This window comes from Phalaenopsis equestris, unplaced genomic scaffold, assembly GCF_001263595.1.
Source record: "Phalaenopsis equestris unplaced genomic scaffold, ASM126359v1 Scaffold001240, whole genome shotgun sequence".
In the NCBI taxonomy this organism is placed as follows: Eukaryota; Viridiplantae; Streptophyta; class Magnoliopsida; order Asparagales; family Orchidaceae; genus Phalaenopsis; species Phalaenopsis equestris.
The window spans coordinates 96,887-124,654 of record NW_018165679.1 but is presented as its reverse complement, the minus strand read 5'-3'; the positions used below and the strand labels follow the sequence as shown (position 1 = coordinate 124,654).

General features: G+C 33.9%; 1 protein-coding gene across 3 annotated transcripts in view; it reads left to right on the top strand.

Annotated features, from left to right (window-relative positions):
- Positions 1-27,768, top strand: part of LOC110033624 — a 74,770-nt gene that overhangs the window by 6,653 nt on the left and 40,349 nt on the right. For all 3 annotated transcript variants that reach the window (XR_002294968.1, XM_020737665.1, XM_020737666.1), the window contains exons 3-4: positions 11,775-11,949; positions 20,917-21,032. Coding sequence is in view for 2 of the 3 variants with exons in the window: in XM_020737665.1 (XP_020593324.1) it covers positions 11,775-11,949; positions 20,917-21,032 (291 nt within the window). In the remaining variant the exon portion in view is untranslated. The remainder of the gene's footprint in view (positions 1-11,774; positions 11,950-20,916; positions 21,033-27,768) is intronic.

Here is a 27,768-nt window from a genome sequence, read left to right as displayed (position 1 = left end):
TCCTATGAATGTCTAGTAAGAGCATCCGTAACTAAAGCAAATAGATTTGTGCTTAAACCCGATCTCTGATGTAATCCAACTGAAATAGTAAAATACTTGGTCAGTTCTCTTTCTGTTCGAACACAAGTAACAAGTTTAGTATACATAATTTCAATGACTTGAATATAAGTCATATCAACACTTAGAACTTTATCGTCAGACTTCTCTACATAAATAAAAATCATATGTAGATCCTTCTTACTCTTTCTGTACATCTCCACCAAACCTCTCAATAAATGTATAACTTTCATAGTAGACTTGTCTGACATTAATCCAAAATGATCATGAGAAATCTTTATATCACGTTTTAACCTATGTTCAATTAGTCTCTCCCATAATTTTAAAGTATGACACATTAGCTTAGCTCTTCTATGATTTGCATACACTTTTGCATCCCTTTTATTCTTAAAAATGGGGACCAATTCTTCCTCCACTCTTCAGACATCTTTTTAGTTTTTAAATAATATTAAAGAGTTTAGTAAGCCAAGAAACTCTCAAATCTCCTAAATATTTCCACACTTCAATAGGGATATCATTAGGTCCTTCTGATTTTTCGCCCTTTGTATTTTTTAAAGTTGCTTCAACTTCCCTTTTACTAATGGGACGATAAAATTACAAGTATGACGATAACAATAAAATATTTTATTATTATTAACAATATCAAGATCTTCATGAATGGATTTAGGAATTTGCACAATATCAAGATTATAAACAAAAACTTTGTAGGATGAGCATAGCTTCCCATATCCTACATACTCATAAATTGGATATTTAAAATAGCTTTCCTTGTTTCCCACAGCAAAAGTGGGACCGAATAACTCATGATTACTAGACTCTTGACCTGAAATTTCAGGTGAATATAGACTCTGGTTTTTTTTAACAATTCTATTCATGTAATCTGTCTTTCACCTAATCAAGGTTTTTCTTTCTTCTTGTGTACATACAAAGTTCTTTGTTATGAACTTCAGGCTGAGTTAGTTGGATTAGTTGGACATCCTCTGCTAGGATAGGAGGCCTATGTGGAGTAAGTAGTGAGGTAGTGTAGATGTCATTAAGTGCATATAAAAATGTATATTCATTTGCACTCTCATCTTGAACAATAGATTTAGGGTAGTAGTAGTGCTTTAAAAAAAAATATTACCTCCATGAAGTTGTAGTCTTTTTTGGTAATAGAAGGCTCATTTATACCCCTTTTTGTTGGTGACATACCTAAGAAAAATACTCTTGATAGAGTTAGAGTCAAGTTTTTTGTGATTTTAGTAATGGACGTAAATAAAGGAAACACACCCAAATATTTTAAGTGGTATAGTAGAAAAGGAAGCTTTAATGTGAGATAGATAACCATTAAAACATAAATAGTTGTTTTGAAGTTAAGTACAAGACTAGACATTCAATTGAGAATGTATGTTGCAGTAAGATTATATCCCCTCAAAAATATTTTGAAACTTGATGGGAAATCATAATTGAGTAGGATGAGAATTATAAACAAAAACTTTATAGTATGATGATAACTCCCATTTCCTACATACTACTAAATTTGATATTTAATATTGCTTTCCTTGTCACCCACATTAGAAGAGGAACGGGATAACTCATGATTACTAGACTCATATTTTGTAGACTCCGGTTTTGTTTTGAACAATTCTATTCTTGCAAGTCGTCTGTCACCTGATCGAGGGTTTCTTCCTTCTTGTGTACACACAAAGTTCATTAGTTATGAACTTTAGGCTGAGTTGGTTGGATTGGTTGGGCATCCTCAACCAGGATAGGAGGGCTAGGTGGAGTAGGTAGTGAGGCTGTGTAGATGTCATTAAGTGCATCTCACAATTTATATTCATTTACGCTCTCATCCTGAACATTAGGTTTAGGATAGTAAGATTGCTTTCCAAAAAATATGACATCTATGAAGTTGTAGTTTTTCTTGGTAATAGAAGACTAACACTTATACCCCTTTTTGTTTGTGGCATATCCAGAAAAAATACTCTTAATAGATTTAGAGTCAAATTTTGTGCGAATTTAGTAATGGATGTGAATAAATGATACACTTCCAAAAATTATAAGTGGTATAGTAGAAAGGAAAGCTTTGATGTGTAGATGGATAACCATCAAAGCATAAATAGATGTTTTGAAGTTAAGTACCAGACTAGACATTCAATTGAGAATGTATGTTGCAGTAAGAATATATTCCCTCGAAAAATATTTTGAAACTTGATGAGAAATCATAATTGAGTAGGATACTTCAAGAAGATGTATGTTCTCTCTCTCAGCAATCCCATTTTGTTGTGGGTTATTAATACACGAGCTTGTGTGAATGGTTCCATCTTTTGAAATATAGGACCCGAGAATGGGATTGAAATAGTTATTTGCATTATCAGTTTTAAGGATATGAATTTCATAAATGACTAAAGCTAATTACTAGAGATTTCAGGTTGATATGCCTATTCTGAGATTTACATCTTTCTATAGAGACAAGTCCCTATAATTAATTACACCTTAAATAATTCATGATTACTTAAGAAAACTTCCAATTAAGGTTTAAATTTGTTCTCAGAAAAGTTCAAAGATGATGTCAATGAAAGGAATGTCATAGTCCTATCCAAAGGGTAGTGGATACCAAACAATCCTAGAGTTTTGTTTAGTTGTGGTTCATCTTTTTGGCCAATGTTTTGAGTGGCTAGAACGATCATCCCGTAAAACAGAGTTAACATACTCTATAACATGTAAAGAAAATCAAGGATGCATTTGCGATGAATTTTGCCTTTTCTTCAGTACCCCCGCAAAACAAAGCTAGCAGGAAAAAACATTTTTTTGTTTTGTTTATTTTGTTTGTTGATTTTTTATTTCTTGACAACCCGGTCAAGATGTCTATGACTCCGTCGTCCCGGGGTCATCGGAACACCCTAGTCTACTTAGCCTGAGCAATGGTCAACCTACTATGACCGAAAAATTCTTGTCAGCAAACACAGATTGCGTCATCCATGATATCTTCGTAAATCAGAATAAGTTGGGCTAAAGTTGCGTTCAGTGATATTTGTTCATTAAGGTTTCATTTAAGTTTTAATGTCTTTTTTAAATTTTAGGGGTTGAAAATTTTAGGTTACTTAAGACTTCTTAATGGATTAATTTTTGTTATTTTTGCATTTACTTTGTTTGGGATGACTCAGTCAAGATCTTATGGTTTTGTTGTCCCGGAGTCATTGGGTTTTGCAGTTTAATTAGTCACGAATGACTGAAATTAGCAACCAAGGGTTGTCTCTTCCAAAATATCTTCTTAAACCTGGTTTTATTTTGGGGTTTAAGTTTAAATTTTAATGTCTTTTAAGGTAAATTTTATATCACTTCATTTAGGTTGGTTTGGTAATTTAGCACAAATTACTCCTAACTAAGGCTAAATATGCTTTTGCTTTCAAATAAAAGCCCTCCTTGACCTTCAACCGCTTATATTTAGAAGATGAAATTCATAATAATCCGAGTTAACCTGAATCAGGTTGTTTTTCTCTGGGATTATCTTCAAACTTATTTAAGTCGACTCCGAATCAAGTTTAGGATTGACCCAGGTTAACCTAGTTTAATCAAAATTAAACTAGTTCTACTTAGCTTAAATTGACTTATACTAAGTCAAGTCTAAATCAAGTAAGATTAACTTAGAAGTGAACCAGGTTAAACTAGACAGATCCAAGTTAAATATCCTTGGTTAAATCAAGTTAAATTAAACCTAGACGCGGTCGAAGTTAATTTAAACTTAACTTATTAGGTCTATTGTAGGTTTGAATTAAATCAATCTTTAGTTAGACTAAGTCTCAAATCAAGTTTGAAAATGAGTTTCAAGTTGGGTTGATCGGAGATTGAATTAACCCTAGTTAAGTTAGATTAATTTGATGATTTAGTTGGATTGGATAAGCCTGAGTTGAGTCGGGTTGATCCAGTGGTTCAGTTGAATTGGATTAACTTGAGTTAGGTCTGGTTGACTCGATAGTTCATTTAAATTGGGTTAACCCGAGTTAGGCTGAGTTGCCCTAAGTCTAAACTAAGTTAGACTTGAGTTAAACACAAAACTCAAAGTTAGGTTCAATTTAGGATGAACTATGGTTAAGGTTGGGTCTAGTCTGAGTTACAACTAAGGTTTGGTATTTGGTTCAATTTGGATTGAACCTATGATTTAGGTTGACTTAGGATCAATTTGAGTTGAATCCTAAGTTTTAGTTATCTTAGGTTCAATATTGGTTGAACCTAATGTTTAGGTTGACTTAGATTCAATTTGATTTGATCATAACGTTCAAATTAACTTAGTTCAATTTGGGTTGAACTTAAGGTCAGGTTGGCTCAGGTTCAATTTGCATTGAGCCTAAGTTATAATTTGGGTTGAACCTAAGTTTTAGGTTGGCTCAGGTTCAATTTGGGTTGAACCAAAGGTTCAGGTTTACTTGGGTTTAATTTGGGTTGAACATAAGGTTCAGGTTGATTGAGGTTCAATTTGGGATGAACCTAAGGTTTAGATTGACATAGGTTCAATTTGGGTTGAACCTAAGGTTTAGGTTGACAAACACTCAATTTGGGTTAAACCTAAGGTTCAGGTTGACTTAGGTTCAATTTGGGTTGAATCTAATGTTTGGGTTGACTTAGGTTCAATTTGGGCTTAACCTAAGTTTTGGTTGACTTAGGTTCAAGTTGGGCTGAACCTGAGGTTTACGTAGCTTAGGTTCAAGTTGGGCTGAACTTAATGTTTAATTGACTTAGGTTCAATTTGGGCTGAACATATGGTTTATCTTAATTTAGGTTTAATTTGGGTTGAATCTAAGGTTTACATTTATTAATTCTATTATATGTTAGACTTAAAGATTTAGGCTCAATGTGTGTTGAACCTAAAGATTTTTTGTTAAGTCTAATGTATGTTAGACTTGAAGGTTTAATTTAGGTTTAACCTAATTAGGGTTAGTAGTTAAGTAAGTCAAATGTGATTGAGACATATTTAATTAATTAGGTTTAATTTGAGTTAAACCTAATTAGACTTAGACTTAGTTTTAACTAAGTCTAATGCTATTAAAACTTGGTAAATTAATTAGGTTTAATTTAAGTTAAACCTAATTATGATAAGGTTTAACTAAATCTAATGTGATTAAGACTTAGTAAATTAAGTAAGTATAATTGAGTTTAAACTTAATTAGGATAATGCTTAATAAGTCTAATGTGATTAAGACTTAAGTAAATTAATTAGGTTTAATTTAGGCTAAACCTAATTAAGATAAGGATTAACGTTTAACTAAGTTTAATGTGATTAAGACTTAGTAAATTAATCAGGTTTAATTTAGGTTAAACCTAATCAAGATTAAGGTTTAACTAAGTCTAATGTGATAAGACTTAGTAAATTAATTAAGTTTAATTGGGGTTAAACCTAATTATGATAATGTTTAACTAAGTCTAATGTGATTAAGATAAATTAATTAGGTTTAATTTAGATTAAAACTAATTACAATTAAGGTTAAGTCCAAGTTGTTTTTGACATAGAGCTAGGTTAAGTTTAAACCTAAGGGTTAAGGTTAAATCCAAGTTGGTTTGGACTTAGACTTATGTTCAGTTTTGGTTGAACCTAAGGGTTAAGGTTAAGTCTAAATTGGTTTGGACTTAGAGGGTTAATGTTAAGTCTAAGTTGGTTTGGATTTAGACTTGTGTTCAGTTTAGGTTGAACCTAAGGGTTAAGGTTAAGTCTAAGTTGGTTTGGAATTAGACTTAGGTTCAATTTAGGTTGAACCTAAGGGTTAAGATTAGGTCTAAATTGGTTTAGACCCAATATTTAGGGTTAGGTTCAAACTAGGTTGAACCTAAATTTTAGGGTTTAGATTAGGTATAATGTGGGTTAGACCCAGGGTTTAGTTGAGTTTAAAATGGTTAAACCCAAGATTTAGGGTTTCAATTTGGTTCACGTTGATTAGATCTAATTCTTAAGATTTATGCTAGGTCTAAGGTGGTTAGACCCAACATGTAGGGTTAAGTCTAAGTTAAGTTAGACTTAAGAATTTAGGATTAGGTCTAATATAGTGTAGACCTAATGTTTAGTTTTAAGCTTAAATTAGGTTCGACTTAAAGGTCTAATGTGGTTTAAACCTAAAATTGGATTAGACTTAAAGGTTAGGGTTAGGTCTAATGTGGTTTAGACCTAAAGTTCAGGATTAAGTCTAAGTTAGATTAGATTTAAAGGTTAGGGTTAGGTCTAATGTGGTTTAAACCTAAAGTTTATGATTTGGGTTGGGTCTAAAGTGTCTAGACCCAACAATTTAGGGCTAGTCCTAAACCTGAGAGGCCACAGACATAAGCCTAATTTGGTTAAGTCTAATGTATAATTTATCATTCCAAGCTTAGGTTAGGTTAAACCTAAACTAGGTTTAGATTTCATTTAGACTAACATTAGAATATTAAGGTCAAACACAAGGTTAACAAGGGTAACCATGTTGTTAGTCCTTTAAAATCAAGGTTTAATGGTTTAAACCAAGTTTTGGGAACAATTTGGTTTAAAGTGTAAATTTCAAAATTTACAATTTTACCTGTAGGTTTCTAAATTTTCATTTTAAATTTTTAAAGGCTGAAAATTCTTTTTTTAGGGTTTAAGTTTATTACTCTAAATTTTCTAACCAATTTCCAAATTTCTAATTTTTCATAATTATTTTTCAAAATATTTGCAAATGTGGTACAAAATTTGTCATATTCCCTTTAGGGACATCCCCTAATCTTGGAAAAATCATGGAATATTCTCAAGGAGGGTGGAATAATCCCTGTAAATTCCATAATTTTTGGATTTATAAAAATACTTCAGAGATTATTTAATTAATTAAAAATTAAATATAAGTCATTCATTTTCAATTTTATTTTTAATATTTTCTCCTCTTTTCACTCCGTTCAGAGATATTGTTGGTTTATTTTTTTGATTTTTCTAAGCAGAGATATGATTTTTTTGAAGTTTTTTAAGATTTTCTTGATTTAATTAATTCAAAAAATAAAACTTAATTAACTACTTATCCGACGTGGTGCCCCGTCATCCTTGGCAACTCCAAAAGCTTGCACCACATGTTTGGATTGTTTGCGCTTTCCACGCTGTCGTTCGAGCTGGCCCACAATTTCGTTTCTTTTCTAGGGACATCCTGGCGGTTCTACTCGATCGATGTCGTTCATTTTCGATACACGGAATGGACGACATCGGTTCATCGTCCTCATAGGACGATTAACGAATGACCGTTCATGATCAAATCACAATATCTCCCTTAATTCTCTATGGATTCTCACTGGATTTGTTCTTAAAACTTCATCTAACCGAGAACACATCCATATGGTTATTTAAGCATGTTGTGCATATTTCTTTCACAAATGTCCAAACCCGAAGCAATTTTTAGGGTTTTCGATCCATACCTTATCCCAAGAGGTGTGGCCTCAATTAAGCTTGACAAACACAATTGTCTTGACCTTACACAGCTTCTCCTTAGCTCAATTTGATCTGAAATCGAGCCTAGATATGAGCTATATGAAATGGTGGCTCAATTTGGTCTTGAGATAGGTTAGAGGCATCACAAAACAATAATTTTGATTGGTAAAGGGTCGTAGATGTCTTAGGAAGCTTTTGAGAGAGTTGAATTGGAGTTTTGAGGTGGTTAATGTCGAACCCGAATTTTATCCTGATTTTCAATGGTAAAATTAGGGTTTCATGGTGGCTATATTGAGCTAAGGGCAGAGGGTTTTTGTTGCCTAGGTCCTAAGGAATGTTTTCTCTGTTGGGAGGCAGAAGAGTTGAGGGTTGTCTGGGGAGTTTTTTTCTTACTTTAATGTCCATGGGGGGCTTGGATATGGCAAGGTTGGCCTGAGGAGAATACTCTGATTCCTCTGAGCTGTTTGCAAGGATAAGGAGGGGGAGTTATGGTGGGAATTCCCTCTTTTGAAAGCTTTGGCCATGGTGGCTCCAATGAAGGAAGTGGAGAAAATTCATGGCTTTGGGGCATTGTGGAGGAGTGGAGGTGTGGTGGATGGGTTTGACAGAAATCTACGTTGTCTCAAGCTTGAGAAGACTTGGGTTTAGTGGAACGTAGTACCAAGTATGAAGAAGGGTAGTTAGGTTTGTCTCATCCCCACTTTTTAATTTTGATTTTTAGTTTATTTGCATTTATTAATGTATAGGTCATTTAATTCCCTGCTGCGTTCGTTAGGGTTATGGATGACCTATTAATAGTTGGGTCATGAGCTTAATTCAAATTTTTATCCATTGGCCTAAGTTATGGGCATGGGCCATGAGTTAAAGCCTATGGGCTAACCCTAATTTAGGGCCAAATGGACCTTTTAAAACCTTCTTTTAATTAATTAAAAGAAAGTTGACCACATAGTGATAGGTTGACCAGAACGGTGATGATGACCATGTAAGGGTTAAATTGACCGTATTTTTATGGGGTTTTCCATAAGGTGATCAATTTGCTCCTATGGTCCATGGGTTATTCATATGCCCAGGAAAGGACTGTCGGGTTAACCAAAATAGTCAGGTTGACCATATGGTAGTTGGGTTGATCATAGAGTTAATGGGTTGGTCATATGGTCCAGTGTTGACCATGTTGATCAAGGGTTGACAAGGGTGGTCAGGTTGACCAAATGGTCTATTGTTGACCATATGGTGGTTGGGTTGATCGTAGGGTCAATGGGTTGATCATATGGTTCAATGTTGACCATGTTGACTATGGTGGTTAGGTTGACCAAATGGTCAATTTAGTCCCATCTAGGTCAAATTAGCGTTGTTTGATTCACATCGACCATCCTAAAGTTCCATCCCTTTTTAGGCTTAAAAGGACAAACTAGGGCTTTGGTCTGAGTTTTAGGGTCGAAGAGGGTTAGACAGACCTTTGGTGAGTTTAAAGGTCAATTTCGGTAGACCCCCATTCCAAAGTGAATTTGACCCTCTTGTCAGGCTTTAGGGCTCATGAAAAAGCTCCTAGGGTTTTAGACTGATTTTGAATAATTTAGGATATATCTATCCCTTAACTACCAATCCATGTTCACCTAAGGCATGTATATCCTTTGGTGATCAAGCTAGAGATTATTACTTAGTCATACCCTAAACCCACTCAATCGAAGAGTTGGGGGCTTAAGTTTGTATAGGTGGGTGAGATGAGTCCTTACAAAATTGAGGTCAACAATGCTGCAATCTCGTCACTAGAAATGTATAAAGAAAACAAATCGAGATGCAGAGGATGGCATGAAAAGCATAGATTTCTTTTGGGTTCTATGGCTCATTGGATGAAGTCGTCGAGGCAGTGAGTACATGAGGAGGATTGTGTCCATTCCGCAAGCTGCGACCATGATCGAAGATGGAGCTGTAAAGAGGCCATAACATGCCTTGACTTCCAAGGTGAGCAATGGCTGTGATCGTGATCGAGAATGAAAACAAAAGAGGATCTAGGGCTACGACTCTGATTCCATTTAGAACTTACTTGGGAAGGAAAAAATAGTTCACTTCATTATTCTCATATAGGATCATATATATAGGTAAACCAATCTCTCATAATTTATAAACATACCAAATATATCAAATCTAAATTCTAGAAGGAAATAATTCTGAAATATAATAACAAAAAGAAAAAAAATGAAGATGGTAAACTAATCAAGGAGTTTTCAAAGTTGTAAGGAGTTTTTAAAGTTATCTCTCATTTCAATCTTCCATGATAGGTGGATGGTCGACCGACCCGCCCAAGGAAGCAGCCATTTACTTTCTGATTTTTCAAAAAGGCATGTTCTAGATCTATTAAAAGAAGCATGGATACTTGGTTGTGAATTGACTCACGCACTTATGTATTAAACAATAGAAGTGGAAACAAAAGAAGGAAAACTTGTGGATAGGGGTGGATATCAAAGTTAGTTGGTATGCTCATTACCTCTCTCATATAACCAGATATCAATTTCTCCATGAGCATATTGATTTATTTCATAACCATCCCACAGAGGAAGAAATGAAAATCTACGAAAACGTTGCCATAAGCATTACAAAGAATCATATTTATACTCCAGAACAAAACATGTTGAGATCGATCATCATTTCAATAAAATAAAGATAGAGGAACGACTCATGTAGCTTATATACACAACAACAAATCCTTAAAATATAGATATGCTTACAACATACTAACTTTCAAAATTTAGAATCCAAGCTGGGAATAATTGATATTACAATGTGGATTGAGAGGTATTGTGGATATTTGCTCTTCTCTTTAATGCATGGAAGTATGAAAATATCTCCTTATATGGGAATGTCTTTGTTAGATAAGGAGAGATTTTCGATAGACAAATTCTCTCTCTTCATTTATTTCTTGTTTTTATTTAGATCATTTAGTTAATTCTTTAATTATAAATGAGTTCTTCTTTCTTCACTCTAGCTGTATAGCTACAAGGTCTCATGCATCCAGAGACACGAAAAATTAAATTTCCAGTCTTCATATGAAATATTTTTTTGGAGAGTTTCATGGGTGAGTGACTTGCCATAGTTTTGGGTAAGTAAATCTCCGTTATCTCACAGTTTTTCCCCTTTCACAATCATAAATTTCCTCTTTTCATTTGCTTTAAATTTATTTTTTCTTTTGTCTATATCAAATTTGTATAATAGTAGGTTTTGCCATGCCTGCACTTAGAGCATTTTGATAACCCATAATGTGAAGAAGCTTCATCTAATATCAAACTCAAGGTCGATTTTTTCCAATGAATGACAGCATGATCAAGTATCTCGTTGGATTTCAATAGTATTTCTGAATCAACACTTTTCTCCCTCCTTCCATCTCATTTATTTGTACCTTCCGACAACCACCCCCACCAGAACCCTCATATAATTCATCAAAAGTACATATTTGAGGCTATAACAAATATGGATGTGGAAGGGTTTTGGGAAGAGCCTCTGCATGATATAGGGAGTAAGAGATTCTTATTATTTAGTAGTATGATTCCGCTATGTAATGGATAAGTGGGCTTTCTTTTGTTGAATGATTGCCCCATCCTTATAGTGATTGAGTCGCCATAATTTCAGGCGAGTTAGTCCTAACTTATCTATGTAAACTTTTTCTTTTTTCATAATAATGGCATTCCTCATCCCATCTACTTGAAATTGCACTTCGTTTCTTATGCTACATTAAATTTTGTCTAACTCAGAGATGGTACAAATGCATGGTAAATAATCTTCTAGAAGCTTGTTATCAGAAGTTCCTTAACGTTTGTCTTTTTATTGTTTTATCAAAATCTGTAGTTTATCTTGTACGTTCTGTATTATCTCGCTTTGTAAACTTGAAGACAATCTCCTATTACGTTAGCACGAAATGTTCTAAATTTATTTTTCTTAAAAACTTATCCTACCCGGGTTGATTTTCTAATCTTTGTGTTACGCTGTTGGCAAGTTACCATAGTGTATACCCTTCAGTAGAGACATGCGTGTATATTTTATTTTTTCAACTAATCATGGCTGGTTTCTTTCCTAGATTCTAATTTGTTGTATATCTTCAGTTTTATGAATGAAGGTCTTTGTGTTATGTATTTCTTTGATCATATCATGAAATTATTTCCTTCATATTGCACGCTAGCAAACCAAGTCAACTTAGGCAAGGTTGTTTTTGTCAGATATTATTTTGGATTATCTTATAAAACTTGTTTGTTATAAATACTACACTAAAATTTGTGGTGAATGGTTTTTTATGCTTACTGATGTTTATGGCTTCTTTTTTCCTGATGAGCAGTTAAGACGGTCCCACTGTTTGAAACTGTATTTACAAGATGTATCATTATCCTGATCTTGTCATTTCTTTGGTTAAGAAAGGTTCGGCTCCCATTATTTCCGCCAAAGCATGCAAGAAATCTATTAATACTGCGATCCCTTTGTGGTTTCATCTCGCTTCTGAGTTTCATTTATAGGTTGGTACTAGTTATTTTTCCTTACATTATATAATTTATGTGCTTTGGCATTGTAATTTAAAACCTCCTTGGTTTTCACTGTGCTTGTTTTTATTTTGTTTTTTTAACATAACTACGTCAAACTCTCTTTAATGAAGTTATGATCAGAGATTCTGATTGTACCAGGATAAATGCCTGGTTCTTCTATTGGTATATTAGCTTCGGTTATGAGGTAGAATTACACATTAATAAGAAATTATTATCTGTGTCAAGAAGCTCTAAGAAATTTCTGCACTTTTGCTTGCTTCTTCAGCCAATCCACTGTCTTTACATCAGCTTTCTTAAATGCGGTTAGCTTATTTAGAGAGCAGGCATTGTGATCTCCTCAATCCATTATAAAATCTAATTTAATCAAGAGAATGTTATAAGTGTTGATATATATATATATAATTTTATTGATGAACTGCGCAAGAAAAAGATGACAAAAAAAAATGATAAAATTTCACTATTGATATTGAGACTAGAGAGAACCTTTTGATATCGAAGGGGTTGTTGATATGTGTTTTGTTAGAAGACGACCAACATTTATTAGAGATGGTTATAGTGGGTTGGGTGACAACCCAAATAATTAATTTAAGTTAATATCTATTCAATAATAAAGTGACATTCCTAAGACAATAAAACAACTAATAAGAATGAAAATATAAGTAAATATATTGAATAGTATCAATTTGCTATGGTTTAGTGAAAACTAATCTTCCACCTTCTAGACCCTGATTTGTGCATGTCAGTATGAGTGTTGGTGAAAATTATGACTTGTTGAGCCTTCTTACTCTACTATATCACTACTTGGCCCTAGGGGGGTAAGTTGGGGTGTGATAGAAAGTGGTATTATTGCAAAATTGGATGAATCAATAATGAAAGCATGTTTTGATTTAGAAGTATGAATGAGATTAAAATATGAATTGATCAATACAAAGCTATAAGCTGATTGAATTTCGGTAGGTAGCACGTATGACTTGAGAAATAATTCATGCATGATATACTTATTATATGATAAATTACATTGAATAATAAATTGTGTAATTACATGTAATTTTACTTGAAAAATATCAGAAAAAATTGAAGTCCAACCCTTTAGACCACCTACAAATTCAGAAATGCTAGGAAGAAATTATTCCTATGGAAGTGAGATTTAAAATAGAACCAAGGAAGCTCGATGCAGTGAACTACAAGCTATTGTTAAATTGATATCTCAAGTAGTAGATAAGATGACTTCTATTGAAAGATCTTCTTCCATCGTTGGGCCAAGATCTGCATATGATATGAAAGTTGATCAGAATGTGCAAATTTGTTTGATATTCAAACTACTTGCATTCAACTGTGTCGGCGACTCTACAATTGTTGAAGATTGGTTACTAGAAACTAGAAAGATTATTGATGGAATGATTTACTCAGAGAATATAATGTTAGAAGGTTAAATAAAAGGCGGTAAAAGACACAATTAGGATAGAAATTTAGTTTGATACCACTCACCTAGATTCAGTGGCATGACTTCATAGCATTATTCAAGGATTGATTCATTCCACTGTCATCCCGATTAAGATTATTGGAAATTTTCAATTTAGCTTAGGGATCTTGGATAGTAATGCGTTATGAGGCAATATTTACTTTTCTCTCCATATATGCCTCTCATTATGTCAGCACCCAGGAGAAAATATGTTATAGGTTCTTCAAGGTCTTATAGAATAGTTGAGATTGGCTTTAGCTATTTTTGAAATAAATAATTTCTAAGGGTTTGTTGAAAGAGCCAGAAAGAATGAAAATGAGCTAAATATCTCCAACAATAGTTGAAACCACAAGCAGGCAAGCAAAGAAGTTTGGGACAAGGAGGAGATCTCAAGCACAAGAAGTTCAAAATTGATAAAAATTAGAAGCAAACATTGTTAGAAAAATCAATTTGTGAGAAAAATGGAAAAAGATATATTGGATAGCGGTTAGTTGGATCAAGAAAGTGCTTTAGATGTGGACAGACAAAGCATCATCAGCTGGATTGTTCGTTGGGAAAATAAGGGGACATCAGATCACATACAATCCAAGAATTGTGACAATAAAAATATTTTTTGGAAGGTAGTTAGCCAGTCAAACCTCAACTTTAAGAAAACCTTCAATTTGGGCAAAATTAGAGACTTCAAAAAGCTGAAATGACTCAATAATGAAGGCCAGTGTTTTTACAATCATCCCTCACAAAGGCAAATAGTTTGAAGAAGTGGTTACATGTATATATTTTTTATTCAATAAGTATTGTATATTTTAATTTGATTCAGGTGTATCATATTCCATTATTTTTGAAGATTTTTCTGCCAACATATCTGTTAATATTGTATATTTTATTGCTGCGATTTGTTTTTTATGCCTTATGGAGATTATTTTTATGAAAATTGAAAATGTTCTGTGCATGTTAGTATTATGCATTGGAAGATGCCAGTAGAATTAATCATAATACCAATCAGAAATGTTGATATAATACTAGTGATGGATTGGCTAGCTAGACATTTTAAAACAATTGAATGTTAGGAAAAAAAATGTGAAAATTTATTTGGTGAGAAATCTTTTATTTCTCCTGTGATAGGAATGTAATATTTTCTCTAATCAGCGTAGTGGGGATTGAAAGTACTTCAGTGGAGAATATATATTTTTGACAAAATTATTAATGTTGAATAAAGATGTGCAGGCATTAAAAAATACTTTGGCATCGATGTGAGCTGTGGACATCAATAATTTTCAATTCACCTTACATAATTACTCCTAAAAAATTGGAAGAATTAAAATGCCAATTACATGAATGAATGGATAAATTCTTTGTCAGGCCAATTAATTTACCATGAAGTGCTATAGTACTGTTTGTCATACATAAAGATGGATCTATGCGATTATGCATTGATTACAAAGAGCTATATAATGTAAAAAATTTAAAATAAATATCCACTACTAGGAATAGATGATTTATTTAATTAGTTTGAAGGGGCTACAATCTATTCTAGGACTGATCTGAGATTTGAATATTACTAGCTTGGAGTGAAAGAGACATACATAATTAAGATAGTTTTTGGGACAAGTTATAGTTATTATGAATATTTAGTTGTCTTTTGGTCTAACAAATGCCTTTGCAATTTTCACGGACCTAATGAACCTTGTTATAATAAATTAATTTATTATTATCTCCATTGATGATGTTATGTTATATTCAAAAATTAATGGTGATCATGTTTAGCATGCGAGGATAGTCATGTAGCTACCGGAACAAAATCAATCATTTGTAAACTTTTTAAAATAAAAATTTTGGTTATAGAGCATTGCATTCTTAGAGCACATCAACAGTGGACAAGAAATCTCTGTGTATCCTCGGAAGGTGAAAGTTATTGTGGAATGACTTGCACTAAGAATCTCATAGATGTACACAGTTTTTTGGGCTAGTAGGATATTAGAGGAGATTTATTATGAGATTTAATAAATAGTCATGTCATTGCCGAAATTAATGAGAAAGGATGTCAAGTTTGAGTGTACAAAAGATTGTGAATACAATTTTCAAGAATTAAGAGTCATTTGATTATTGCTCGTGTTAGCTATTCTATTAGTAATAGAGGGATTTTATATTTATAGTGATGCATCACTGATAGGTCTGAGATACATTCTAATGTAAAATAGAAGAGTAATCCCTTATGTATCAAAACAATTGAAATCACATGAGAAGAATTATCCAACTCTCAATCTAGAGTTGTCAAATGTAGTCTTTTCTCTCAAAATATCAACTCATTACCTATATTAGGTGAAGTATGAAATATTCATTGATCAACAGACTCTTAAATATTTATGTCACATAAAAAGAGTTGACTTTTGAGGTGGAGGAGATGATTGGAGCTCCCCAAAGATTATAATTTGCATATACAATATTACCCTGATCGAACAAATGTAATAGCTGATTTTTTGAGTCGTAAATCTACTTATATTATAAGATGGATTATTACTTAGAAGCCATAATTGATTAAATAAATGAATGTTTTTAATTGAAATCAAAATGCCTGAGGATGCAAGGTAATTGCATCAATTGATTATGCAGCTAAATTTAGCAGACAAAGTCAGCACAGAAAGTTAGTAAAGTATTTCAAAGACTCAATGAGCAAATTAGTCAAAAAGAGATATGAGGTGACTACAGATGAAAATTGTGTTATTTGAAATAAGCTGTAACTTTGGGTACCTACCAATCCAGATTTGAGACGAGATATTGCATGAAGCTCATCATTCAGGATATACACAATTCACTTAGCCAATACCCAAATTTATGAGGATATGAAATTGATGTTTTGCTGGCTAGTTATGAAAAAGGATGGGAAGGCTTGTATCAAGATGTCAAATTTGTCAAATTTTTGAAGTTGTACAACAAAGATCTAGTTGATTCCTACAATCACTGCCTATACCTGAGTGAAAACGAGGAGAAATTATGATAGAACTCGTAATGGGATTTCCTAAATCAACCATATAGGTTACAATAACATTTATGTATTTATCGATAGATTGACAAAATCAGTTCATTCTTGTCACTTAAGTAGGCAGGCTAAGTTCTATACCAAGGAAATTATCACACTACATGGTGTCCCAATAGTAATTAGTTTTGACAAAGATGAAAATTACATCTTAATTATGGAAAGTTATTCAAATTGCTTTGGACACAACTACATTGTACTACAATATTCCATTCACAAATTGATTGATACTCAGAAAGAACAATTTAGATATTAAAAGATCTATTGAGGCTTTGTGTTTTAGATTTTGAAGGTAACTTGGAAAATCACATTCTAATGATTAAATTTATATATAACAATAATTATCAATCTAGTTTTAAAGTGGCTCCATATGGAGCACTATACGATAAGTGCAAAACTCCATTAAGTTGGGTTGAGGTAGGAGAACATCAACACCTTGGTCTAGAGTTAGTTAATAAAGTCATAAAGGAAATCAAATTAATTATAGACAGATTAAAAGCTATTCAGGATTAAAAACAAATATATTGTGATCTAAACCACAAAGCTATGGTGTTTGAGGTTAGTAATTTTGTGTTTTTATAAGTCGGACTGATGAAAGACAACTAGATTTGGTTAGGAAAATAAGTTGAGTCCCAGCACATTGGAACTTTTGAAATTATAGAAAATATTGGCCAAGTTGCTTACAGACTAGTCTTACCAGTTGATTTGTTAATTATCCATGATGTGATTCACATATGCATGATGAGAAATGGTTTTCATACTAAGGCTGGAGAATTTCAAGTGAAAATATTGAGGTTCAGAAGAATATGACATATGTTGAAGAGTATGGGAAAATTTTGGAATCAGATATTAAGAGCTTGAGAAAAAGACAAATTTTCTATATCAAGACAAAGTGAAAACATGGGTCTAAAAAAGAAGTCACTTGGGAAAGGAATAAGAAATGAGATAAATTTTCCTATCTATTCAAGTATTCTTTCTAGAGATTTTTAGGATAAAATTTTTATGAGTATTATAATACCCAAATTAGTCAATTCAGTTAAAATTTTGATAATTTTGAATAGTCATTTACATATATACCACCCAGTTCTTATGTATTCACATATCTAACACCTAAATTTTGCTTTATACATTTATACCACTAAAATCTTTCATACCACATAAAAAATTTACCATTTTAATTTTTAAAAATAGGTGAGGTGGTATGTCTGTAAAATTTTAAGTTTGGTGTTAGATATTTAAATACATAAGAATTGAGTGGTATATATCTAAATTTTCTTATTTTAAAATACACAATTTTTTTGCATTCCCTAAAATCCAACCGAACTATTTTTTATAAAATTTAACATTTTGTATCAATCAAATTGATATTTAATACTATATAATTGATTTTTTTAAATAAATAAATCTTAATCATTATTCAAATTAACTAATCCTAGATTAATTAAACTCTAGATTACTATAGAAGAAATCAATCTCGACATATATATATTTGCCAAAATAAAATTTCATTGATAGGAAGAAGATACAAAGATTTTAGTGAGTGAGTGCTAAGAACCCACTCACAAGGCATACAAGACTCAAAAGGTAACCAAAAAGTACAAGTATACCAAAAAAAAAGCTAAAGAAATTCCCCAAAAAGATAAAAATGGTTCGCGGCTTCTCGGGAGGAGGCTTCATGTTTGGGACAAAAATCCACCAGAGAGCTTAATCATGATGAGCGGGCTTTCCTCTCTCCCTAGTTCTAGAGAGGGAGTAGTTGAACACTAAACTGTGATGATGGCTTCCACCCGAAACTAGCAAAACATCCTCCTGTAAATTCTTGAGTTACTTTAGTCCTTTTTTCTTCTTCCTGGTTTTGTAAACTTGTTAATCATCTTCTAAGAGTTGTCCCAACATATCACTGAGTTGTTCATCAAAGGGATCAACTTCTGTCTGTTGCAAACCTTGAACTTAACACTCAGCCATGGTATGAGGGCCCTCAACACCAACAATAATTGTTTCCATACAATAATTGTTTCCATAGCATTAATTGTTTCCATAGCATATGAAGCATTATCTGGCACCAAAATGAGAGTATCCTCATTTTCAGCAACATGGGGTGCTGAGGTAGTGAGGGGCGCTCCTTTGGGGAAAAATCAGTGGCAATATCCTCTCTAGTTGCAGCTTCCACCGTTTCAGTTGGTGGAATAGGTGCTTCTTGAGTAGTTAGGTGAGGCACTTGAGGTTGTGGTCTCAAATTAGGATGGAGCTTGAAACGTTTTTCAAGTTTGTAAAAACATCTTACAATGGGTGTAATAGTATGGTCTTTGTTCCATGACAATCTATTGTCAGTACTCATTATGTTTAGTGCCAAGTCAAATTTCTTCAATGTCAAGTAAAGTGATATCTCTCTCCACAAGGAACTTGACAACAGAAGGTCTGGTGAGATTAAAAGTGGGTACATCTAATTTTATTGGTCTCCCAAGCATGGCTCCAATGGAATAAAGGACCCAATGGTTGAAAAGATGCAACTTAAGCCCATGTAACTTAAACCATATTGTTACTGTAGGTTGTTCTTATTTAGGATCAAATTCAGGAGACCACTTGAGCAATTTCATAGTTTTTCTTTCAATGGTGAGGAATTTCCTGAAAAAAATCCTAGCATAGTCTTCATCTATGTAGTATGTATCATCACATGTCTCCTATCAAAGAGACCCATCGTCCATTGTCCTACAAGTTTAAGATCCTCAAAAGCTTTGCGAATAACCTCTATTTTGGATGCCCCAACTAAAATTTTCCAATGAGTTTGAATTTGCATTTTTCAACCAGAGTAGAGACTTCGAGTAGAGACTTCGAGGTCTGATTCGAGGTCTGAAAAAATAAGAGCGGTCTTACCACCCTTCCTACAAGCCCTCTTAACAAATGGACAGTAAGCTTTCCCTTCAAGAGAATTATGATAGTTCTAAGGAAACACCACATGTTCGACAGCCTTCTCAGAGTCTAGACCCTTTCCAAGCACCTCAACAAAAGATTTTTTGCCTAGGTACTGATTTGAGTGTGGAACAGTAGCCATCGAAGTAGAAGACAAAAAAAGGAGAAAGGATGCCGCAGTGGGAGGCGTTGTCAAACAAAGGAGCTGTTGTGCCGAAGAAGAGGATGAAGGAGCAGACTGCAGGTGCAATCTACGTCGAAGCCGATGAAACCTTGTGTGCGGCTTTTGTGATGAAGAAAGTCTTTCACCTGGTCAGAAAAGTCGTGATCGAAGGAGAGGAAGAAGGAAAGGCTCATGCATGAGCTAGGGCGGCGACGAACCTGTTACGATGCTCCCATCCCTTCTTCGAGTAGGACGAGGTTTCGTGCGAGAGCTAGGGTGGCAACAAACTTGCTACGATGCTCCCCTTCCCTTCTTCTTCGAGTACGACGAGACGACGATGCGACGAACAGGCTTCGTTCTCGTTCCGGCGTAAAGATATCGAGGGCTACTCGGTCGCCATGGAATCGCGACCAGAGCAAAACTCATCGATAACCATGCACAAGTTTAGATGTCATGGTTTAGTTTGGCATTTGTTACAATAACCATGCACCAATTTTTGCTTTTTATTAGATCTCATAGTTATTTAATTATTTATCATTAGCTCTACATACTTTCTTGTTGAAACTAGTTAATTCACGTTGGTTCTTCTTGTTGCACTCTCTTGCTCGTTAGTTTTCTTTCATGCTTTTCACTTGTTCTTTCTTCTTGCGCTACTAGCTTCTTCTTGAAAATGTTTCTCAATACCTTATTTTTTACATTTCCTTACTTTAGGCTGGCTTTTATCTTTAGTTGGTCATTCATGCTTTTCATTTTTTTGGCTTTGGATAACTAGAAATTTCTATTATATCGTTATATTTCTAAAAAAATATTTGTTAGCGTGTAAGTTTAAATTTGGCTAATTAAGTAACTATTGTATGTACAAAATATATCATATATGATATAGAAATCATTAACGCCCTAGCTTGTGTACTGCTGCTTTGCTTTATATTTTCTGCACAAGTAAAAGGAATTCATGTGCATCACACTGTGCTTAGCACTTCAAAAAATAACAATGTAGTGTATTTTTATAAGTTGGTTATTTTTTTCATTTCCTTTATAAGTATTTCTTACAATTATAATAAGTTTATTGCTCCTTTTAAGACTTTTGTTATTAGTTCCTTCGCTCATGTAAGTATCTAGCCTAAGCTTCAGGCAATAATATAGCCTTGAAGTTACCTAGTGCTTTTAACGGCATTAATTTTAATTATCAAAATTGTCAAAATATCAAATCTTTATATGCATCATTATATATCAAGTTCTGTATCTTCAATTTTCATGGAAAATACATTCCAAGTGCCATAATACTTCTATAATGATTTATCCTCAACTTTTTCTTCATCTTGAAATTGTTGATTTTTCATTTGAGTGACTGCAGTTAGGCCTTTTTTTCAGTGTAAAAAATCTACCGCTATCATATGCTATTTGTCTGAACTTTGCTACCCCAATTGTGGCATCTATTGGTGCAAAGTTTATTTTACAGGAGAAATTGGCTCTTTCAGATATTGGAGGTATGACTGCGCTTTTTTGGAGTTATTTAACATGTTTATTACCTTTTTCCAGAAAGTTATTTTATTTAATCCTTCATTTATTCGTAGAGGGGTAGATAGCACATGTGGGTGCCCTATTACACGGTGTTTCAATGTATAAGGTAAAAAAAGTTTAATATTCTGCGGCATATATACCACCAAATTCTTATGTATTTTCATATCAAATACCTAAATTTTAATTTTAACATTTATGCCACCAAAAACTTTCATATCATGTCAAAAATGTCACCATTTTAACTTTCAGAAAGTTAAATTCATATTTTCATGCATAGGTAAGGTGTCATGTATGGAAAAATTGAAGTGTAGGGGTTAGATATGTGTAAATATATAGGAATTATGTGGTCTTTATGTACAACAACGCTCACTTATTCACGACATATAATAGTTGAGGATTTAGTCTCTCATCATGAGGTCGGGGGTTCAAATTATGCATATTGTTTTTTGGACTTAATTAAATATATATTTGCAACACCAGCAACAACAAGCCTTCATCCCACTAAGTTGGTTTTAATTACATGAATCCTTTTTTTCCATTGTGTTCTATAGTGTCATATTTTTATTTAATTTTAAAAAAATAAGATGATTTTTTTATACAACATGGCCAAATCTTTTTAGGAGAGTGGTATGTATGTAAATCATCCTAATTGTTTAGCCATCAGCTGCAGATGATCATATAAAATGAAAGTGAACTGCATGGTGAAGGGCGTGAATTTTGTTGCTGATTTTGAGAAACTGACTGATAAATTTGAATCTGTAAATTGTTTGGTGAGGCTGATTAATAGAGTAACTTTATAATTGCCCTCTCCCCAGTTATGTATGTTATTGGCTACATCTTGAAGTGTGTGAAGTTCTTTTAGTACTACTCTTTGTATAACTCTCTGTATTAGTATTGATAGATTTTGAGGTGTTATGACTAGATATAAGCACAAAATTTCCTTGAGATAAAGATAAATGGGGGCATTTACATACATACCACCTAATTCTTATGTATTAACATAGCTAACATCTAAACATTTATATGTATATGCATACCACTCAAATCTTTTACATTGCATTAAAAATATCATAATTACTATCTTTTTAGAAGTAAAATACACCTTTTGTTGCGTAGGTTTACTACAATTAGATTTTATAAGTGTAAATATCAAACTCTGTGTTAGACAGGTAAATATATAAATGAAGCGGTATGTATGTAAATTCCCTCAAAATTAAGATGAACTGCCGCTTATTGTATCTACGATGGATAAATTTGTTGTGAATTTGCTAAAATCATGTGTTGCTAATAACTTATGGAGTCATGGATAAAGGGGGTAATGTTAAGAGTAAAATTGGAGTAAATAATTTGATGACTCATGCCGCTCACCAAACATTAATCATGACCCGGCTCGGGGGTTTGGAATTCTCAATATGGGAAAGGATAGTCATACCGTAAAAATAAAATTTAATTATTGATTCTAAATCCAAAATAAAAAAGATTTACTAATGATTAAAATTAACTTGAACAAATAATAAATTTACCTTTCAGTTTGTTGATTTCGACTTCTGCACACATTATATCCTCTGTTACTCATCTTTTAATCAAAATTTTAAACCTAAAAATGTTAAGTTAAAATAATAATGAGCTATTAACAAATAGTGAATACTCTTACTTTTTAATTACAATAATTTAACAAATAAGAAAATAATATATATGCTACCGATCAAAGATAAATCAGTATAACAAAAATAACAATTTACTAATTAAGGATGTCACTTTGATAAGTTTCATAATATTCATTCATACTATACTATCTCTTTTTGTTTATAAATGTTATCTATATTTCTGTTAAAGGAGCATCATCTAAACATAACATGATGCATCTCCGAGCAATATATATCTCATTAATGTAGTGGTGCAAATAATAAGTTTATTATTGTCTAAGATGGAAATGTACATGTTCTCCCCTGATCGATATATTTACATCAACACAGTGGTTTGTGAATTAAATTTAATTCATTTCTGAGATGGTAGAAAAAATATCTACGTGCACTAGTACATTAACTTCGCTAGTTAGTACCATTAGAGATTGAACTTTATCATATTCAACATGTATATTCAAACATACTATTATAATCAATATCTATAATTATTGTTTCACTTATATTTGTACATTAGGCAGCATGCATTCATAATACTTAATCTCTTTGATATTTAAATATATTGAGAGTATGTATCATTCATTCAATATAATCAAATATTCAACAGATTTGATAAATCATGAATTCGCAGTGCATCAATATATAACTAATGATATTAGTAATAAATGCATTTGGTTTAGAAGAATAAAAAATAATATTATCATAATTTAAAATATAAGTACTCACCTTACTACTTAAAAGTTTAAATAGTATTCCTTGCTGTTGACATTGCAACTGACTCTATAAAATGTAAATTCCTAAAAGTGAAACCAAATCAAAGTATAAGACACCTATAATTATTATAAGTATTTCTTTTCATTAGCTTCTTATTTGATTCATTATATTTTAATTTAATCTCTCTCTCTCTCTCTCTCTCTCTCTCTCTCTCTCTCTCTCTATATATAATATATATATATATTATAAAGCCCTAGGGCAGATTATATTGAAATAAAAAAAGGTACAAAAAGTTGCATGAGAGGGCCCAATAGATGATGCCCTACTCATGATACATGATACCAAGATATCCCAATAAAAAAGATACAAAAGACTCAAATAAAAAGAAAACATGCAAAAACAAGTGTCTATGGACGAAACAGTTTAGACCTGTCTCTTCCTCTGATTCTTGGAGCGGATCCAGATAACAAACTATGAAAGTGACCAAGGTATTATCCATTAAGTTTCCAAGCTGAACAGTGTCCCCAACCTTCTTCCTCCGCCGAGAAGTGTAAACTTGTCATTCTTCTTCTGATGACTGTTCAGTCTGATCCGTAGAAGGAAAAATAGTTGCAACGATGAGTTTCTGAGTTTGTGTAGGAAAGTCTTCCAATACTTGGGAAACATCTGCCCTTTGAACATGTAGTTCTACTAACTGATTAACAACAGTAAAATGGTTTGTGTTTGGCTCTAAATCTTTCTCATTAGTATTAGGAGACACCTTTTTCGTTATCTGAATATGAATGTTCGCTTCATCCTTATCTTCAATCACCTCATAGAGGGGAGCCTGAGCACCCTCCACGGTAGGTTGAGCTTGAGAGGATAGTATGCTCACTCCAGTAGAAGAAGGGGCGGTGACCGCGTCCTGCCTTCCAGGAGCAACCACCTAACTCTCCTTTAACAAACGACCTTTATCAACATTTTACGAAACAATATCAGTAGACAAACCATTTTGCACCGTATCTGCCATGGGCATAGCAGTAGGTGTCATAGGCAGTGAGAAAGAGGGTATAACCTCCGCAGAAGTGTGCTGAGAAACAGGAGGTGGGGCTACAACCGACCGTAGATGGGGATGCAACCGATAACTGGATGAAGAGCTATGACCAAACATTCCACAGTGAGAGTAGTAATGGGGATGAGGTCCCATCACAATCTTCTGCCAATAACCCTGATGAGGGGAGCCAATCCAAATCTCCCTTGGAAATGGTTGAGTGATGTCACACTCTACAAGCACACAAGCTTCAGATGGCCTGGTTGTATCAAGCGTGAGAGTATCGACTTTCAGCGGTTTCCCAAAGGCAGTTGCCAACGTATAAAGGGTTTCATAATTGAAGAGATGCACCTAGAGCCCTGGAAAATTAACCCAAATCGAGATCATAGGAGATTCAAATTTAGGATCAAAATTCATTGTCCATTTCAGAATTTTCATAAAGTGATTATCGATTTTGAGAACTTTTTGAGCAAAGAGTTGGGTATAATCTGCGTCATTTGAGAGTTGAATGAGAACGTGACGGTCATCTAGCGAACCAACTTTCCAACTCCCTGTGAGCTTAAGTGAATCGAAATGCTTTCTAATAATCTCAAGCTTGGGATTTCCATACGGAAATTTCCCAATAAGAGTATGTCTACATGTTGAAGCCAATATACTTGTTTCCTCATCAGTGAGAAACAAAGCGAGTTTGCCATTCTTTCTTCCCAATTTTTTAATAAAGGTATAACCACCTCTAGATTCATGTGCATCATGAAATTCTTGAGGGAAAAAACAGGAACAGCCGCCTGCCCTGGGAGTAGAACCTCCGGAGACAGCCGCGACATAACTCGGGGCCATTCAATCAAACCAGAACAAAAACCCCACGCGCAAACACTGGAGCTGGAGCTACGAGAAGGGAACCCAAATTTGGAACATAAACAGGGAAACGACCGGTCCGGCAAGCTGGAGCGAAGCCCTTCGTCGTCGGGAACGAAGACCGAAGGACGCGTGCAAGCTCGTCGTCTGGCAGAAAGGAGACGACTCGCGAGCATAACGAAGGCGAGAAGCCCTTCATTGTCGGGTATGACAAAATCAAAAGCCGTGAATCTTCGTTGTCCCAGTTAGTAATGAAGTGGTATAACTCAATCATCACAAATTTTCATAGTTCATTTACATTCTCATATATTTGAAAGCGTGGACATCATGTCACCAATATATATATATATTAAAAAGCCCAAGGGCTAATATATTGAAAATGAAAAGATACAAATAGGTTGTATGAGTAGGCCCAAAAGAAGACACCCAACCCACACGGTACAACACACTCAGAAATCCAAATAAAAAAGATACATATAAGATCTAAAAACTAGAAACCACTGAAGCGCACAAAGAGTTAGGAACGACCCAATTTAGTCCTGCCTCTACCTGTAGTTCTTTGAAGGGAGCCAACTAACAAATTGGTGAGGTGCGTACCATTATCCGAAGTAACCAAAATATCATCAATTAGATTCCTGAGCTCAAGTAGGTCTCCATTCTTCTTCTTTCTCCTGGATGTGTAAACCTGTCATTCCTCATCCGAAGATTGACTTTGCTTGTTCGGATGAGGTGGTAGAAACGTAGGAGAAAGATTGTCAACCGTTGTAACCACAATAGGTTCTAGTGTATGTGAAGTATGAATTGTTGCATTGGATACTTTCTAAAGATGATGAGCTGCAAACTCCTGATTATCGGTCAGATCACTATCTTTTGTAGGTAAGGATCCTTCAGTAATGTTTTCAAAAAGGTTTGAAGGTGTAGGTTGCCCTGCAGAGCCACATCAATCGCAGAAATAGTATTGTCAGGGGGGTCCACAGGGACAATTAAATCAGACACCAATTCCTGTCTTATGGTAATTTCCTCCACATGTGGAGCAGATGTGTCCGCAGCAATGGGGTTAGACCCATTTAGACCCATTTGAGCTTTAGATTTCAAATTAGGATGGAGTCTGTAACATTTATCAAGGGTATGCCCAAATATCTTACAGTGGGTACAATAAAAAGATCTATGTTCCACAATAAAACCAAATATCTTACAGTGGGTACAATAAAAAGATCTATGTTCCATGACATTATGAGTTGTGTCCCCATTATGAGTTGTGTCCAGTCAGACTTCAGTAATATCAGGTAAAGTAATATCCCTCTCCACAAGTATTATGGCGACATAATATCTGGTTAGGTTGAAGGTGGGTAGATCTAGCTTCATAGGATCCCCAAGTATGACCTTAATAGAGTAGAGAATCGATGATTAAAAAAATGCAGCTTAAGACCAGGTAAACTAAACCATACCGGTACAGTGGAAGATTCATGATTTGGGCCAAAATCAGAAGGCCACTTGAGTAACTTCATTGACTTGCCTGCAATGTTAATATATTTTCTAGAGAAAATTCGAGCGTAGTCTTCTGTCTTGGTTAACTGAATAAACACATGTCTCTCATCAAAGAGTCTCACTTTCCACTTGTCCACTAGTTTGAGATCATCAAAACACTTTCTGATAACTTCCATAGGTGGGTGCTCTAACTGAAATTTTCTAATAAGAGCGAACTTGCGTTTCTCAGTCTGGGTTAAAATTTCTAAATCAGAGAAAAAGAGTGTTGATTTTCCACTTTTCCTACTTGTCTTCTTAACAAAAAGGCAGTCACTTGTACTGTCACGACATTTTTTATAGTTTGAGGGAAGACAACAACAGACTCCACCAGATGATTACCCATCAAGTGGGCGAAAAAGGCTTTGTCAGGTTCAACCGATGGAGGAAGCGCCATCAAAGCAGGGAGACAGTCCACCTGCAACGACGCTCCGAAATAAGCACAGAAACGTGGCGTCGACAAAGACGACACTACGAAAATGGAAGCAGGGAGACGCGAAGATCTCAGCTTTGAGACAGACGAAGCACGAATGCACACCCGCAGAAACACACAACGCCGCAAAACACGAGCTGCAATCGCGAGCCCTTCAGCTTGTAGACGACGAAGCACGAGCCAAGTCGGGATGACGCATGAAACTGGCGAAGACAACGAAAGAGCTAGCACGAGCAGTGGAGCAAAAACCAGGGTTCGTCATAATGGCGAAACTATCACAATATTAATTATATTGTCTTTTATTCAAATTTGTCAAATTATAATATTTTGATTTTATTAATTAAAATTACAACTTTAATAATTCAATCATGATTATTATTTTATTAGTATTATTATTATTATTATTATTATTATCTTCATGTATGTTTGTGTGTGTGTATGTATATATATATATATTTAGAAATAGTTATATATATATATATATATATATATCTCCCCTGATC